General features: G+C 53.6%; 2 protein-coding genes across 3 annotated transcripts; both read left to right on the top strand.

The window, feature by feature from the left end:
• The first annotated feature begins 8735 nt into the window (after positions 1 to 8735).
• Positions 8736 to 10534, top strand: LOC120709091 (pentatricopeptide repeat-containing protein At4g36680, mitochondrial-like). Its single transcript, XM_039994615.1, has one exon. It carries the CDS (start codon positions 8774 to 8776, stop codon positions 10178 to 10180), a length of 1407 nt encoding a protein of 468 aa, XP_039850549.1. The 5' UTR covers positions 8736 to 8773; the 3' UTR covers positions 10181 to 10534.
• A 1847-nt stretch (positions 10535 to 12381) lies between these two features.
• On the top strand, positions 12382 to 17123 carry LOC120709075 (long-chain-alcohol oxidase FAO2-like). Of its 2 annotated transcripts, none has more exons than XM_039994604.1 (3): positions 12382 to 13081; positions 15141 to 15638; positions 15719 to 17123. In XM_039994604.1, exons 1-3 carry the CDS (start codon positions 12554 to 12556, stop codon positions 17036 to 17038), a joined length of 2346 nt encoding a protein of 781 aa, XP_039850538.1. In that variant the 5' UTR covers positions 12382 to 12553; the 3' UTR covers positions 17039 to 17123. The 2 variants fall into 2 exon arrangements, with proteins under 2 accessions (XP_039850538.1, XP_039850530.1); XM_039994596.1 differs by having other exon boundaries at positions 12383 to 13081; positions 15141 to 15616; positions 15709 to 17123.
• The last annotated feature ends 260 nt before the right edge of the window (positions 17124 to 17383 follow it).

Here is a 17383-nt window from a genome sequence, read left to right as displayed (position 1 = left end):
GGGGATGGGGAGACGCGGAAATCGTGGGTAACGGATATAGGAACTGTTTGTTCCCACGTCGTAAATGCAAAAACACAAAATTTTACGAACAAATCTTACTAATTTGAATTACTAAATGAAGTCTATTTATAAAACTTTTTTGTATAGATAGGCTGTAAATCGCGAGACGAATCTAATGAGGCTACTTAATCCATGATTGCAACAGTGATGCTACAGTAACCATCCGCTAAATATTGATTAATCATAGATTAATTTACATCATTAGATTCGTCTCGCGATTTATAACACATTTGTGCAAAAAGTTTTGTAAATAAACTTCATTTAGTACTTCAAATTAGTAAGATTCTGTCGCAAAAAAATTTTGCGTTTGCACGCCAGGGAACTAAGCACGGCCATAGTTGGCTATGCAGCCCGCCCGAAAGCACGGATTTTTGGTCCGGTCCAAGTCCGGCCCGGCCTGCTCCATACCGTGCCCGGGCTGGCCCAGCCTGTGAACTGTGCCTAGGCTTGGGCCGGCACCCCAGCCCGTGGGCCGGCCCGACCTGACACGGATTTAGCAGGCCGGCCCGATAGTGGCCCGCTAACTCTAACGGTTGGCGCCGGCTGAGCCCAGTCCAACTGGCCAGGGGAGGGAGGAGTATATAACCCGGCACCCCCCTAACCCTAGCCTCCCCCCATTTCCCCAGCCCCGTCGCCTGGCTCTGGCTACCGCCGCCGCATGGCCACCTCCGCCATTCCGCCCGGCGAGCGCCTCTGCCGAGCGGCGACCCACCTCCGCCCATCGCTCCCCCCAACCCTAGCCCCCGACCACCGTCGCCGATTCGCTCGGCCTGCCGCCGATTCGCTCCCCCCCCCCCGCTTCTTGAAGCGTCCCCTCATAAGAGAAGACTTAAATGTGATACAAACATCAGTCACAGGAGGCTGATGACACATTTATTACATCAGATGGTTCGTCACCGTACAATTCTGCGCGGTAATGGGCAGAGAAGCGCCACTATCGCGAGGATTACAGCCCACACCCACACCCACACAACGATATTAATTATAAAAAGGGGGTCATCAGAGTCTTGCGCCATGCGGTATCTCCTGTGGGTGACCATAATCCACAGGCAAGGTTGGGTGCAGGACAGTACCCTACTCGACGTCATCGGGAACGAAATTTGGGTCTTCCTCTGTAAAAATTAAGAATGGGGTGAGTACAAACGTACTCAGCAAGTCCAACCACACCCACGGAGGGGGAATAAACAGAATATTATGCACAGGGTAATTCAACGATAAGGTTAAGGTTTACTTTTGCGGAAAGCTAGATTTTATGCAAGGATTCATTTGAAAGTAAGCATTTCCAAAACCAGTTTTCCTGTACCGAGTAACACGAGGGGTTGATCCACACAGGATTCAAGTTTTAAGCTACTACCGGACTCCTCATCCGCCGTAGCACACGGCACAACTGCCGGACACATTCCCAAAACAACTAACGCCAATCCATCCCAAAATAAACACTAGTTATGTGACCACACCGTAACTCGCCCAGTACCGTGGGCACGGCTATTCGAATAGATTTTAATTCTGCAGAGGTGTGCAATTTTACCCACAAGCGGGGTACCACAGCTCGAACACCGTAGTGTCGGTGTAGATCCCAACAAAGCCATTACCCACCTTAGCTAGACCTGACTGGCCATCACGAGATCCACCAAGGGGTCATTGACCTATCACAGAGGTTGTAACCGGGGCATAAGTCACACAGAGCTAATCCCTTCTCCTTGATCACCCGTTGCTCTCAGCTCTCCTGATGGCTATCAGACTAACTAGTGGGGTTTATGCTAAGCCGTTGCCCATTCAACGGTCGAGTGGTTTGCACGATAGTGGAGTTAGGTGAGATGACACACCAACTCGGTCCTTAGTTTTGACAAGATGGATATCTCTCTTCCTTGCTATGCCACACAGGCACAAGCACACCAATCGGCAAATCACACAGAAATGCCATTCATCCCGTCTAAACTTATATTTCGAAAATTCCACTTTTATCCCTTCCCACACACACACCTTTTCTTTATAAAACAAACAAGTTGTATTGTGTATAAGATACTAAGCGTTCTAGCAGCGATTAACGTCCAAACAAAACACATTCAGACATTAATTTAGGTGATCAAGGAATGGGTATAACAAATCAAGGGGTGGCTATCCAACCGTATTTTCAGCAGGAAAAACATATGCAATTTTGTAAAATAGGCCAATAGGTTGTGTTTATAAAAACTAAGACAACACATGCATCAAAGGGCGGGATTGAACTTGCCGTCTTCAAATCCTTCCGGGAGGTCCTGGTCGAAGCATTGTCCTTCGGGTAATCAGGTTCGAGGTCGCGGAACTGGTCCTCGTTCGCTTCCTCACAGTACTGCTCGTCGAAGGGCTCTTCTTCGTTTACACCGTGATCTACGACGTATACAAACAAGCACAATCAGGAAAAAGAAATAAAAGTTTTATCGTTGAGCTCGATTCGGAAACAAATAAGGTATGGAGATAGAAGTAATATTTTTGGGCGATTTCCAAATGGCATGGACAAAACTATGTTATGAGAGGCGTGGTAAAGTTTTAGGTCAATCCGAGGTCGTTCGGCGCATGAAATGATAGGTTATATAAAAGTTCAGGGGTTAAATAAGGAGTCAGTGACCTGTTTGTAATTATTTATGAGAGTGGAAGGGCCTGATCGTAAATTCTAGAAATATCCGGGACATACTGAAAAGGTGTAGGGGTTTATTTATAATTAGTTCTATATAGTGGAAGGGTCTTTCTTTAAATAGGGAGAATATGGGGTTTTCTTTTGCAAAAGATTAAAAGGGTGGAAGAGTTTTTAAATAAAAGAAGGAAAGGCCAGGGGCCTTTGGGCAAAACGACCCTGCCTTCTCCTTCCTCCCGACCGAAACAGGGGAGGGGGAGACAGGGGCGCCGGCGGCGGCCCTGGGCCGACGACATGGGGCTCGGTGGCGACCATGGGGAGGGGAAAAGGAGAGAAAGCCATGGGGAACTTGCTCCCCCTTGATTTGAGCCCGGACGCAGCGAGGCAGCGGCGCCATGGAGGCCGGCGGGTGGCGGGCGGCAGCGCTTGTGGCGGCGGCGTTGCGGAGCTCGGTGGCGGCCGGGGGGTGGGGGAAAAGGGAGAGGAGGAAGGGAGGAGCCCGGTGCGCCCCCTACCTTGGGCCGGGGCGACGTGAGGAGGCGGGACGACGGGAGCGGCGGCGGCGGGCTCGGGAGTTCGGCGTGGCGGCGCTGGAAGCTCGGGGAGGGGCTTGTGTGGTGGCTTGTGGACCACGGCAGCGAGGGGAGAGGCCTATTTAAAGGCGCGGCAAGGTGGTGGAAGCTTGGCGGGACGCGAGTGGAGGCCGGCGAGGCAGCTCGCGGCCATTAATGGTGTTTGGCGGCGTCGCGACGCGGTGGCGCGATTCGCGGCGGCCAGGGCGATGCGACGGCTCGAGCAGGCGCGCGGGCACGTGGGGGGGCGGCGCTGCAGCGGAGCGACGCAGCGACGAGCGGCGCGGCGGGAAGTCCGGCCACGCGGTGCGCGTGGTCGCGCGCGTGTGGGGCGCGTGTGGTGGCCGGGTGCGCGTGCGCTGCTCGACGTGAGCGTGGCGAGCGGCTCGCCCGGCGTGAGCAGTGGGCGTAGCGGTGGCGCGAGTCGTGCGCGTGCAGCAGCGCTCGCGCAGTGGGCAGAAGAGGCGTGGGCGCGTGGAGGTCGGCCGGAGCGGGGGGGCGCACGTGCGCGGGCGGGGCGGCGCACCGAGCGGGCTGCGGGGAGCGGCCGAGCGTGTGCGCAGGAGTGAGGGGGGCGGGCCGAGCGCGCGCGGTAGAGAGGAGAAAGGGGTGAGGAGGGAGGAGAGAAGAAAGAAAAGAAAAGAAGAAAAGAGAAAGGGAAAAGGTGGAAAAAGAAAAAGGAAAAAAGGAAAAAGGAGAGGAGAGAGAGAGAAAAAGAGAGAGAGGGAGAGATTCGCGTCGGCGCTGATCGCGGCGTCGACCGCGGCTGGTCGGCCACGCGTGCGTTGTCCGGCGACACGCAGCGCGTCGCACGGAGTGGGAAAAAAGATGGGACATCGGGTGTTCAGGAGGATCTTGAGCTCAACGATGAAAAATAATTTTGAAAATAACTTAGCGCGTGATTTATTTTGTGGATTTTTGGGATGTTACACTTCTCCTCACCCACGGCTCTCCGAGACGGCGACAGGGCGAGGGCGAGGGCGAGAAGCCGTGCCGGGATCACGACTCCGCCCCGCGCACCTCCTCGGCTTCGCCCTGTCGGCCGCTGCCTTCTCGACTCCGCCCCGCCGGCGCCGCCTCTTCGTCTCCTCCCCGCTGGCCGTCGCCTCCTCCTCGCCTCGGATCTTCGCCTCCACCACCAGCCCTCCACCACCGGCCTCACCCCCTCTCGCCGTGATATGTGGTTGTGTATGTGGCTGGATGTAATATGTGATCTTTTACTTTGATTATTTGTGAAATTTAGAATTGTTTGAGGGGTATTTTGATTTGTGGGCTTCGGGCGGCCTGGCCTGCGCTGTAGTGTCGGGCTCCAGCGAGCTGGCCCGGCACGAAACAGGCCCACGGGCCCATGCCTGGGCCACTGGGAGAGCCCGTGGGCTAGCACGGCACGGTCTGATTTGATATTGGGTCGGGCCAGGCACGGCCCGGCTAAGAGCAGGCTAGGCTGGGCTCGTGCTAGGGCCGGGCCGGACGGCCCGAATGGCCATCTATAGTAACGGACGGGGGGCCGGGCAACGGATAGCAGGAGGCAAGAGGGTAGGGGCACGCCGCGATGCGTCCCCGTTCTCTTCCCTGTGCTGTGCCCTGAGATCTCTGGTTTCCTGCTCCGTGTCCTTGGTATACGTCCCGTGTGCTGCGTTTCGCTTCCTTTTCTCTTTGGCCCCGTTTTTGTTGCGTGTGTTTGTATCCGTGTGTGTTTTCTCGTCATATTTCTTGTGATTATATTTAATTATTTATAAAGATAGATATTATATGTGAGACTCGGGAAATCGTGAATGTGTGGACACTTCGGATAGTATGGATAATTTTTATATATATCGAAGAAAAGGGAAAGAAATACACGGATACTCATTGATTGAGGTGGCATGTCATGGTCGAGATGTATCGGTATACTCGTATCAAGTTGATAGGTTGCTTTCATCAGATTTATGCATATACATCGGGGTGCTCGATCTGAGGGGATGCTCTTTCTGATATTTGTTAACATGTAACTTTTCGACCATAAATGTCAAAGGGACCACTAACTTTTTCTCTTTTTTTTGAAAAGATAGCAGGAGCACTGCTCTGTCATTTAAGAAGAAAAAAACAAAGTTACATCATTCGCCGAAGCGAACACCACCGCCACATACACAATGCACGCAAACAAACGCACACCACACAACACTACACCATCACAACCTGGGAGAGCAGCCGAAAGTAAGTCACCGCGAACTGCGCCGTTGTCACCAACGTTGTGCCACGCCAAAACCCGCGACCCGCTGCAATTGCGAGCGGCAACTCGAACTCCTCCACCACGGGGTGGTCATCCTCAAGCTGCACACACACAACCGTCGATCCCCCAGCTCCAGCCTTGCTTCGGCAGAACACTCCCGTCATGGCATCAACGCAGACATCTTGAATGCTCAATGCGTGGGGCCTCTCCTCATCCACCGCCTCATACTCCTCAGAGACAACCACCTTAAAGTGCACGGGGACCTCGCAGCCTGCCACGCTAGACACTGCTTCGAGGATTCTTGCCATCGAAGCTACAAAAAGAGCAACACCTCTGGCACGCCGTCACCAGAGTCACCACCGCCCCCATGCACACCAGCCCAAGACAACCAACACCCATGGGCCCTCTGCATCTCCTCGCCAACACGGACTGTGTGCACCTCCTCTGCCGCTGCGCACGAACAACACCACCAACCAACCACCACCACTCTCACAAAGCCTAGCCGTGTCTCAAAATACGGCGCCTCCAAGGTGGGCGCGACGTCAATGACTCCGCCGTCGCACGTCCACATAAGGACAAGATTTTCACCTTGAGACCCCCGTGCTGCAGGGACATGGTGACTCAGAATGGTGCCCCCACAGGGAAAGCGACGCCGCAAGGGCGCCGCCACCATCGCCATTGACAAAGTGCCAGTGGAGGCTTTCGCCCGGCTCAACACCATGCCTGCCGCATGCTCTCGGCCATGCCAGTAGCCCGCTCCCCACCGCATCCGCAATGCCTCAGACTGGAAGAAGCCCAGCCCCGCCCGAGGAACCACCTCAGCACCACTAGCAAGCACCTACAGCCCCCGGCCTCACCACCATGGCGGCGCCGTACCAGTGTCGCCGTCAAGACGGAGAAGGGGAGTAACAGCCAACATGCCGCAACACCCGTCGTCCGCGCGCAGAACGCCCCTAGCCCCACCATCTCCAGACTGCCATGGTCCGGAACCACCACTGTCGGCAACGTGCCGGCCGCAGTCGCTCCACTTGCACCACCCACACCGGTTGCCGCCGCCGCCACTGCCCTGCTCCGACTGTCGTCCCCCCACGCCCACCGCGCGCCCTCCACTGCGTACCCACCAGATCCGGCCGGGACAACGCCGGATCTGGGAGCAGCTGCCTCCGCCGCCGCGAGTTGCGACCCGCGCCGACGAGCAAGCTTCGGGAGCCCATGCGGTCGCGTCTGCCCAGATTCGCCGGAGAGGAGGAGAAAAGCCATGCCGCCGCCCTCCCTACGGGCCGCACGAGATGCTGTCGACCTACTCAGGCGGCGGCGCGGCGGGAGGGAGTGGTAGGTTGGGCGGCGGCGGCTAGATTCGGTCGGTCACCCGCGCCGCCCACACGAGAGTGACGCGAGAGACCAAGCCGCGTTTTTTCTCCCTACCGTTCTCGGACCACTAACTTCTTACAAATCAGCTAACAACCTTTACAAAAATGGCTCTATGGCTCATGGAGAATTGCACATGGCATTTATATATATGAGTTAATTCCCTGAATGCCATTGAAATTTTCGCCAATCCCTTGAATGTCACTAAATGGCATTGAAGGGATTTTTTTGTGTCTATGACATGTGGGGTCAATGGCAATCAAGGGATTGACTAAAATTTTAATGGCATTGAGGGAATTGGCTCTATATATATAATAGAAGAACAATTGTAGCCATTTATTGCTAATAGCATTTTGTGTCTGAGTTCTAAGGCCCTGTTTGGTTCCAAATAAGTCACCTACTTATAAGTTAGGTGATTTAAAATCAGTGACTTATAAGTCAGGGGTGTTTTGTTGTTAAGTGACTTAAAAGGCGTGGGCCCCACGCGAAAAGGGGGATTTATAAGTTTTAAGTTGGGGTAGAGCTGGTTAAAATTTATAAGTTGAGGTGACTTATAAGTTGGGGTTGTTTGACAAATTAAGTCACTTTTTTACTTTTTAACTTATAAATATGTGACTTATTTGGAACCAAACAGGGCATAATTTAGGCACATGGCAGATTTCTCCCCCTCATAATCTCTGTACGTCGATCGTTTGGAGTTTTGAGAATCCTCAAAAAAGACGTTTTATTGGAAACGCGCATCCCTATTTGATTTTATCGTAAAAGGCTTTCAGCACGTATATGCTTAATCGCTTCAACTCATTTTTATTAAATTGGAGCCACTGATACATCACTATTAAATACTTTTATAAGTTTTTGTATTCCACCAAAGAATAATTAATTAGAGCCCAAATGCTGTTGAACCTTGTTTTGCTATTTGAAAGAAAAAACACAACAATATGACGAATTAGCCTAATGCAAGCATTAATCAAGCTTCACTAACTGGCCTTTTTCCTACATGATCGGACGGACAGAGATCGGTTAAACATGTACTAGGTGTTTTTTCAACAAAATGGTGCGGTGTGGTTGTTTGCAACAAACAGCTTATGAGAAATCTCAAACTCAAAAATGATATTTTACTAATTTTCCTAATTACAAATTTGTACATAAATGGTTCGACATCCACGATGACATGTGTCCATCTGTGATGTCATTTCTGGTTTTATAATTAGCATCATCCAACCAGCAGTACTTTTCTCTCACAAAAAATCAGCACCAGCCACCAGCACCAGCCCGAACACTGGGCTTGATTTATGGTTCAAAGATTTTTCTCGGACCACAAAGATCCATTTTTAGCTCTGCACACTGTACTCAATCTTTCCCTGCTACTCGCTCCACATAAAAAGAAGATTTAGACCCTGTTTAGTTCCAATCCCGTAAACGCAAAAAAATCGTAAACACAAAAAAGTGAAAAGGAATCTTGCTAATTTAAAGTACTAAATAAAGTCTATTTACAAAACTTTTTGCATGGTTGGGCTGTAAATTGCGAGACGAATCTAACGAGCCTATTTAATCCATGATTTGCAACAGTGATGCTACAGTAACCATCCGCTAAATATTGATTAATCATGAATTAATTAGCATCATTAGATTCGTCTCGCGATTTACAACCCATCTATATAAAAAATTTTGTAAATATACATCATTTAGTACTTTAAGTTGGTAAGATTCCCAGGCAAAATTTTTTTGCGTTTACATGTAAAACGACTTAAACAGAGCTTAAGCTGACCACAGCGGAGGGAGCAAGAGCAAATTTGCTCCCTCCTCGTTTCCCACGCCCTCTCTGTCTACAGTGCCAAACAGTGCATCTACAGTGCCAAACAGTGTATTTGCTCCTTCATTTGCTCCCTCCACTGTGGACGGTCTTAGGGTAAACCCTCTTCCTCGCCGCCGCCGCCGCCCCCAAAAATGGCTGCGCTCGCGATCCTCCTCCGCCACGGCCGCGGCGCCCAGGCCCAGGCCCACGGCATCCCCCTCTCCCGTGCGCTCGCCACGACCACAGCCGGCACCGACCCCGGCGTCCTCTCGGTGGCCGACGCCACGCGGCGCATCCGCCGCGAGCAAGATCCGGACCGCGCGGTCTCCATCCTGGAGGCCATCGACACGGCCTCCATCTCGGCCGCCTCCACCCGCCACGCGCTCTCACTGGCCGCTCGCCGCCTCTCCCGCTCCCGTCGCTTTGCCGACGCGGAGGCGCTCCTCTCCTCCCATCTCCCCGCGTCCACCACCGAGCCCCACCTCGCCGCCGTCCTCTGCTCCTACGCCTCCGCCAACCTTCCCGAGAAGGCCCTCGACGCCTTCCGATCCACTGCACCGTCCCTCCCAACACCCATCTCCCCGCTCCCCTTCAACGCCCTCCTCTCCTCCTTCCTACGATGCCGCCGCCACCACCGCATCCCTGACCTCTTCTCCGAGCTCTCCAAGGAGTTCTCCATCACCCCCAACGCCACATCCTACAGCATCCTTGTCAAGGCCTACTGCATGACCCGCGACGATGTTAAGGCGAAACAAACCGTGGATCAAATGCGTGAGCAAGGTATCTCGCCGACCACCAGTATCTACACCACATTGATCGATTCAATGTATAAGCAGAAGAAGACTGAGGAAGCCGAGCACTTGTGGAAGGAGATGGTAGAGAGTGGATGCAAGCCCGATGTGGCAACTTACAATGTGAAGGCCATGAACTATGGACTCCATGGGAAACCGGAAGAGGTACTGGAGGCGATGACGGAGATGGAGGCTGCTGGAGTGAAGCCAGACACCATCACCTACAATTTCCTCATGGCTGGCTATTGCAGGAATGGGAAACTGGAGGATGCCAAGGTTCTGTACCATTCACTAGCTGAGAAGGGGTGCTCCCCAAATGCTGCCACGTACAAGCACATGTTGGCAGCGCTGTGTGCCCATGGCGACTTTGATGCTGGGTTGGGCATCGTCAAGGAAAGCTTGAAGAGGCACAAGGTGCCAGATTTTAGGACAATGAAAGGATTGGTTGAGGGATTGGCAAAGGGAGGCAGGGTGGCTGAGGCCAAGAATGTTATTGCTGAGGTGAAGAAGAGGTTCCCAGAGAATTTGTTGTCTGGGTGGATGAAGCTTGAGAAGGAGCTTGGGTTGGACTCGGATAGCACTCTTCAGTCAAAAGGTACATCTGGAGAACTTGTTGTGGAGTCAAAGCCTGTTGCCGCAGATTCAGAGGCACTTGAGCTGGAAGGATCCGCCGTTGAAGAAAATGCTGTATCTGAAGAATCCAGCGATGATGAAGTGCCTGGACACGAGGTATCCTCTAGTGCGGAAATGCCACGAGGCCCTGCCTAAGTGGGTATTATCATGTTCTTCGAGTTTAATGTGTTTAGGTCTTTAGGATGTTTGCATTGAGCACATTTCCTATATCGAGGAATTGTGATGCTGCTCTGTAGATGTAAGCATTAGCTTCTGGATACATACTCGTGAGCTGCTAACATGAATAAGATGTGCCAACTTTTTGTATGAAAAGATGCCTGTTAAGGTGGTCCTGTATGATTCTAAGACGCTATTGTTCTGGTGATGCTTATCTTGCATTAGGAAAACTTGTATGTCACAGTTCTCATAATACTGGTTTGTGTATCACTGTTTAGTTTGTGTTGTTAAGAACATTAGTTTGAATAATAATACATGTTTGGCATGTCTGAATCATTTGGTGACAAAGACAAATCTGCATCACTGCATAAGATTAGGCATTGTTGTTGCCTTCCTCCGGGCCTTCATACAAGCTGCAAAAAGAATAAACTTGTTCATTTATAGTGAGTGCTTTTTTTTTGAGAGTATAGTGAGTGCTTTGATGGTGAGAGGTGAATCTAGTGAAACTGTATTGCTTGGTGGATTTTGAAGGTGCATTGAGTTCCTCATGGCCCATTTCCAGACTCGATGCAGCTGGAAATTTCTCATATCCAACTTATCCAAGACATTTTTGGCATGCATCTTCTGTTGTCCTTCAATATTAACTTCTGTGTGTTTCTTCTTTCTTTCTTTTTTTGACAGACCTCTGGTATATTTCTTGCTTGATTTGATTTGGGTTTCCATCATTACAGTAACGATCAAATGGGGATAATGGAGAGAACGATCCATCATCAAACTTTTTTTTTCCTCAAAAAACAGACGATCAAGATAATAAGCTGTCAGATTTTGTGGTTTATCTGTTATCCTACTTCCATGTATAACAAGTTCACTAGGTGAAACTTTTATGGATGTCACAAGCAAATTCGTGTTGCATCCTCAAGAAACTAAAGCGATACGAATACGATGTGCATTGTATCAAAGTGACTCACGGTAGAAGTGAGAACACACACTACGGTACAGGGTTTGAGTGAATGCCCTTTTAGTATTCAGAGATCTCGACACAAATGAATGGCCATACTGGGGAAAATCAGAAGCATAATATGAGGTTCTCGAAGCCACGGTCCCCTGTGTTCGCAGAGGCGGTTGCTGGTGTCGCAAGCTTCAGTGTGAGCACTGAGGAAGATCACGCTCTCTGTGAGGGACTGAGAGGCCAGGTTTTTCTTTGTAATTAAGGCCAAAGCTCCTCCTGCCTCCTGGTCCTGGGTACGAATTCCTTACCCAAAAAAAAACAATGAATCAAATTGAACTCAAAGTAGTAAATACTTAACCACCAACAATCACCGTTTAAGCTGAGGTAAAACAACACCTTCAGGGGCGAGCCCTGGTATAACATGCTGCAGGAAAGAAAAACCGATAATTGGAAACCAGGCCACACCATCACCGACAATCAGCTTTACGTTAACCATGTCATCGCGTGCTGCCAACAGCTGCATCACCAGCCGTCCAAGCATTCCTCACCATCACAGAGACAGAGCGGCCTATGCTGCCGAGTGCCGTCCTGGCTCCGCCGTCCGGTCGGCCTCGATCGCAAGGTCAGCGAGCTAGTGGCGCCTAGCAGTTGCAGGTGCTATCCCTCCAGTAACCCGGCAATTAGCAACCGACGTAACGGATGATCAGCTCGGCAGGACCCAGCCACCCAGGGCTCTCCGTTGCTCGTCATCCCCCGCCCCGCCACGAGCTCCTCGTTGTAAACCGAAACGGCATGGCGGATCCGGTGAGCGCGCCAAGCGCGGCAGCGTGCCGTGCCGTGCCGGGGCACGTATCGCAACGGCAGCCGCGCCGGCCGGGCCGCGGCCGGCTTGCCTTCAGGCTGGCAAGGCAGGTCTGGCTCGGCTCCCACTGTTCTAGAATTAGTTGGGCGGGCAACGGAGTCGTTAGCTGACGTCTGACGGTAAGTGTTTCGACTGATCGGGGTACTCTGTCCGTGTTTCTCCATCCATTCAGTTAATAAAAAGGCACCACTAGTGTTCCGTAGTTGTTTTTAATTAATGTTACTAACAAACTGCCATTCCCCCGGACAGCAACAGGTAATCAAAGTGTCTGGAAGCTCTATCTGTAACAGCAAGTCGCAGGTCCGGTAAATCTCGCCGAGTCGCTGTCGCCGCGGCCGTGCCGTGGAGAGGTGGAGGCAGCTGCACGAGGCGACCCGGGCACCCCCCGTGCAGCTTATAAGCCTCGGTGCCTCCACCGTGCTTGGCCACTTCCTCAAGCACAGCAGCTGCCCACGCTTTCCATCACAGAGCAGATTCTCTGCCCGCGCCGGCCGGACCGGCAGAACTCCACGCGGGGACGCCACCCGGGAGAGGCCACACCATGGGCGCGGGCGGCAAGCGGGGGCACCCTCTCCTGAGGGGCGGGGGCGCGAGGACGGAGCGCTACACCCACGGGTTCTCGGCGTCCCAGATGGCCGCGCTCACGGCCCTGTGCGGCGCGCTGGTGCCGTCGCTGCCGCCCGCGGGCGGCCGGAGCCTGCAGGAGGAGGACGGCGGCCGCGGCGGGGGCGGCGACAAGGTCGTGGAGGAGTTCCTCCTGGCCTCGGCCGCCGACGCGCCCGTGCCGGACGAGGTCGCGGAGCTCATGTCGCGGCGGTGCCTCCCGGAGGCGCTGGCGCTGGTGCGCGCGGTGCTGTGGCTGCTGGGCACGCGGCTGGGCTCCCTGGCGCTGTGCGGGGCGTCCCCGTGCCTGTCGTGGCGGTTCCCGTTCGTGCGCCGCTTCGCCGAGCTGCCCCCCGAGCAGCGCGAGGCCGCGGCGCGGCGGTGGAGCCGGCAGGCGCTGCTCCCGCCGCTGCGCATGTTCTTCCTCATCACCAAGGTCTTCTGCCTCTACGTCTTCTACTCGTGGGTAAGCTTCCGTCCGATTCAACTCCGCCCCGGTTAGTTGGTGGTCCTCTCCTCTCCTACGCGCGCGGTAGAAAACACGGGTGGGTTCCGCCGCGTCGACTAGCCTGTAGCCTCCGGTGTCCGCTAGCTAGCTAGCTGCACGGCAGCCTCATCGAGCCCGCCGGCCGCCAAGCGATAAGGCATGTGCGTGCGTGCCTGGGCCGCCGCCAGTGGCTGCCTCCCGTTCCTGCAGACCATGCCGGGCGACGAGTGGCCGCGGTGCATGCGCGCCGGCAAGGACCACGGACGGGCAGGCCCGCACCTCGGTCAGCCAGATTTTTTTTTTTATGAAAGGAATCGGTCAGCCAGATCGCCTCGGCGGATTCACCCGATCGGCGCGTCGTCCTTGCCAGGAACGTTGACGTCGAGGCTCCCTAGCTGGGCGGGATCCGCCGCACTGCCGCAGAACCTGTCTGTACGGTGCAGTGGTTACCACTGTAGTAGATGGAGGAAGACGCTGCAGAGTAGTACTTCACTTGACCTCATCTGTAAGGGATTAATGGAGTTGTAAGGCCTGTTTAGTTCGAAAAAATGTATACAGTACCGCCACATCTAATATTTAAACACATGCATGAAACATTAAATACAGTTAAAAAATAATTAATTACACGGTCTAATTAATTAGCACAAGATGATTTTTTAAAGTCTAATTAGTTCATAATTGGACATTATTTATCAAGTAACAAAGAAATGTACACGGTCTAATTAATTAGCACAAGATGATTTTTTAAAGTCTAATTAGTTCATAATTGGACATTATTTATCAAGTAACAAAGAAATGTGCTACAGAAACCAACAACTTTTCACTAACTAAACTGGGCCTAAACCTGCAATACCAAAGAATGAGAGTAGTTACAAGTGTCCTCGATTAGCTGTTGTCAATGTGAAAATCGCAAAAAATTAGAGTCGTCTAGACTCCAGAGTCGAAGAGGAGGAAAGGGATTAGATGCCAAAAGCTTACTTTGCTGGGTCTGGGGTTGGTGGTGTTTGATCTGCGTCAGCTTTAGAAGTATCTAATGTTTTAGTAGGACTGCAGGAGTACCCCCAGAAGTCTTGATAACCACCGTGTTCGGCTGGTGCACCAGCCTCCAGTCCTATAGTATTTTTTTCTCACATCGCTCCAGCACTAGCCTCCAACCACCAACCAAATAACAGTGTTTTTCTCTCACACCACTCCAGCTCCAGCCTGCCGAACGTGTTAATGAACGTGCTATTATTTTTGTCTTGATCACCGTTAGTGAACGTAAAGCAAGAATTTCCCACCGCGATGATGACAACTGACCAACGAACTCTGACAAGGACGCGTACGAAAGTCGTAGCGTGACCCCTTTTTTTTACGGTAATGCTGACTGTTTCGAAATTAAAAAAATCGAATACTCCAACATATGTTGCAATAGTTAAGTATTAATGTTGTAACTATTATTTCTACATGTTTTGCAATAGATGTTGCACGAAACATAGGGTGTGTTTAGTTCATTTTGCAAAAACTTGTAAAGATGTAAACAAGGCATTTGAAGTATTAAATGAAGTCTATTTGCAAAACTTTTTGTATAGATGGGTTGTAAATCGCGAGACGAATCTAATGATGCTAATTAATCCATGTTTAATCAATAATTAGCGGATGGTTACTGTAGCATCACTATTGCAAATTATGGATTAAGTAGGCTCATTAGATTCGTCTCGCGATTTACAGTCCATCCATGCAAAAAGTTTTGTAAATAGACTTCATTTAGTGCTTCAAATTAGCAAGATTCTGTTTCACTTTAATGCGTTTACGGTTTTTTTGCGTTTACATGTAAAGATCTAAAAAGAGCCATAGTTTTTATGTTACAGCGGGAATTTTCTATCCGAAACTCAAACGGCAGTCATGTTTACATATTATTTCTTTTCATCAAATAGTAATATCTGATGTTGCACTAGTTAATTTTCAAAATGTTTTGTTGGAGTGTCCGATGAATTGGACGTCCGGACACTAGGAGCGCTGTTTTTTCTAACCCATGTTTGTGTGTCTTGCTCTGCAGACCGATGAGAAGTCGAAGAACCCGCACTGGCGCGCCATCGGCTACACCCCGCCGCTAGCCGACGAGGAGCCGGCGGCGGAGGAGGAAGCAGAGCGTCCCGAGAACCGGCCCCTCGACGACGGCATCGTGGAGACGATCAACGAGACCGACGCGTCCCTGCTGGCGTCGCTCGCGGGGAAGGGGCTCGCGGTGACCGAGGACGTGGCGCGGAACGTGTGCAGGGTCGAGTGCGACGTCGTCATCGTCGGCTCCGGCTGCGGCGGGGGCGTGTCGGCCGCGGTGCTCGCGGGGGCGGGCTACAAGGTGGTCGTGATCGAGAAAGGGAACTACTTCACGGCGCGGGACTACACGTCCCTCGAGGCGCCGTCCATGAACCATCTCTACGAGGCCGGCGGGTTCGTCAGCACGATCAGTGGCAGCGCGCTGGTGCTGGCCGGCTCGACGGTCGGCGGCGGCACGGCCGTGAACTGGTCCGCCTGCATCAAGACCCCCGACGACGTGCGCGGGGAGTGGGCGGGGCGGGCTACAAGGGGTCGTGATCGAGAAAGGGAACTACTTCACGGCGCGGCTGCATCAAGACCCCCGACGACGTGCGCGGGGAGTGGGCGCGCGATCAGGGGCTCCCGCTGTTCGCCACCGACGAGTACGCCGCCGCCATGGACAAGGTGTTCGAGCGGCTCGGCGTGACGCACGGGTGCACGGAGGAGGGGCTCCAGAACAAGGTGCTCCGCAAGGGGTGCGAGAAGCTCGGGTACAAGGTGGAGCCGGTGTCGAGGAACTCGTCGGAGGGCCACTACTGCGGCAGCTGCGGGTTCGGCTGCCGCACGGGCGACAAGCGCGGCACGGACACGACGTGGCTGGTCGACGCGGTGAGCCGCGGCGCGGTGATCCTGACGGGGTGCAAGGCCGAGAAGCTGCTGCTGGAGCGTAGCGGCGGCGGCGGCGACGCAGGCGGCAGGGCGCAGCGATGCGTCGGCGTGGTGGCGAGGAGCACCAACCCGGCGATCACGAGGACGCTGGAGGTGCGCGCCAGGGCGACCATCTCGGCGTGCGGGTCGCTCCTGACGCCGGTGCTGCTGCGCGGGAGCGGGCTCAGCAACCGGCACATCGGCGAGAACCTCCACCTCCACCCGACGGCGCTGGTGTGGGGCTACTTCCCGGACACCGCGCCGGACCTCCGGGGCAAGACGTACGAGGGCGGCATCATCACTTGCCTGCACAAGCTGGAAGGCCCGGGGGGCGCGCCGGCCCGCGCCATCCTGGAGACGCCGGCGATGGGCCCCGCCTCCGCGGGGACGCTGTTCCCCTGGGTGTCCGGGCGCGACATGAAGGAGCGGATGCTCCGGTACGGGCGCACGGTGCACCTCTTCTCCTTGGTCAGGGACCGCGGGTCCGGCACCGTGCACGGCGAGCGCCGGGTCACGTACCACCTCGACGCGGCGGACCGGGAGGACATGCGCGCGGGCCTGCGCCGCGCGCTGCGTGTCCTGGCGGCGGCGGGCGCGGCGGAGATCGGCACGCACCGCAGCGACGGGCAGCGGTTCGTGTGCAGGGGCGCCACGGAGGCGGCGCTGGAGGAGTTCCTGGACGGCGTGGGCGTGGTGCGCGGGCCGCAGTCGAAGGCCGAGGACTGGAGCCTGTGCTGCACGGCGCACCAGATGGGGAGCTGCCGGATGGGCGCCACGGCCGCGGACGGCGCCGTGGACGCGCGCGGCGAGAGCTGGGAGGCCGGGGGCCTGTACGTGTGCGACGGCAGCGTCCTGCCGAGCGCCGTGGGCGTCAACCCCATGGTCACCATCCAGTCCGTCGCCTACTGCCTCGCCACAGGCATCGCCGAGTCGCTCAGGCGCGACACGGCATCTGAGAAGAGCTACCGATACCACGCTTTTACCGCTTGATGAAATGTCCCTGTGTATTACAAAATAAACCATAGCGATTTCGTGATTCGCGTGATGAGTAACGAATTCAAATTTCAAATCACCATCTTCATCTTGCGCGTGCTGCTTTCATCGCCGCGCAAATGGTCTGTGTAAATTTCCGTGAGATCTATGCTCGTTTAGGAAAAAAAAATGGCCACTAAGGTATGTGGAAGGGGAAGTTTATCCAGAGGAGGGGAAGATACGATCCTCCCAAAGTTAGCCTTGAAGTACAAGTGGCCCAAGCAGGATCGAGCTAATAGTTACGTATAACTTATTTTTTTTTAGATTACACAGTATAATTTAGGCACTCACAACAAACGCACA

Source organism: Panicum virgatum, chromosome 1K (genome assembly GCF_016808335.1).
Source record: "Panicum virgatum strain AP13 chromosome 1K, P.virgatum_v5, whole genome shotgun sequence".
In the NCBI taxonomy this organism is placed as follows: domain Eukaryota; kingdom Viridiplantae; phylum Streptophyta; class Magnoliopsida; order Poales; family Poaceae; genus Panicum; species Panicum virgatum.
The sequence above is the reverse complement of the archived record's forward strand: the minus strand, read 5'-3'. Positions and strand labels throughout refer to the sequence as shown.

Coding starts and splice junctions, on each gene's coding strand:
- LOC120709075 (XM_039994604.1), top strand. CDS start 12,554: ATGGGCGCGGGCGGCAAGCGGGGGCACCCTCTCCTGAGGGGCGGGGGC. Junction 13,082..15,140: donor TCTACGTCTTCTACTCGTGG/GTAAGCTTCCGT, acceptor CTTGCTCTGCAG/ACCGATGAGAAGTCGAAGAA. Junction 15,639..15,718: donor GCATCAAGACCCCCGACGAC/GTGCGCGGGGAG, acceptor GGCTGCATCAAG/ACCCCCGACGACGTGCGCGG.
- LOC120709091 (XM_039994615.1), top strand. CDS start 8,774: ATGGCTGCGCTCGCGATCCTCCTCCGCCACGGCCGCGGCGCCCAGGCC.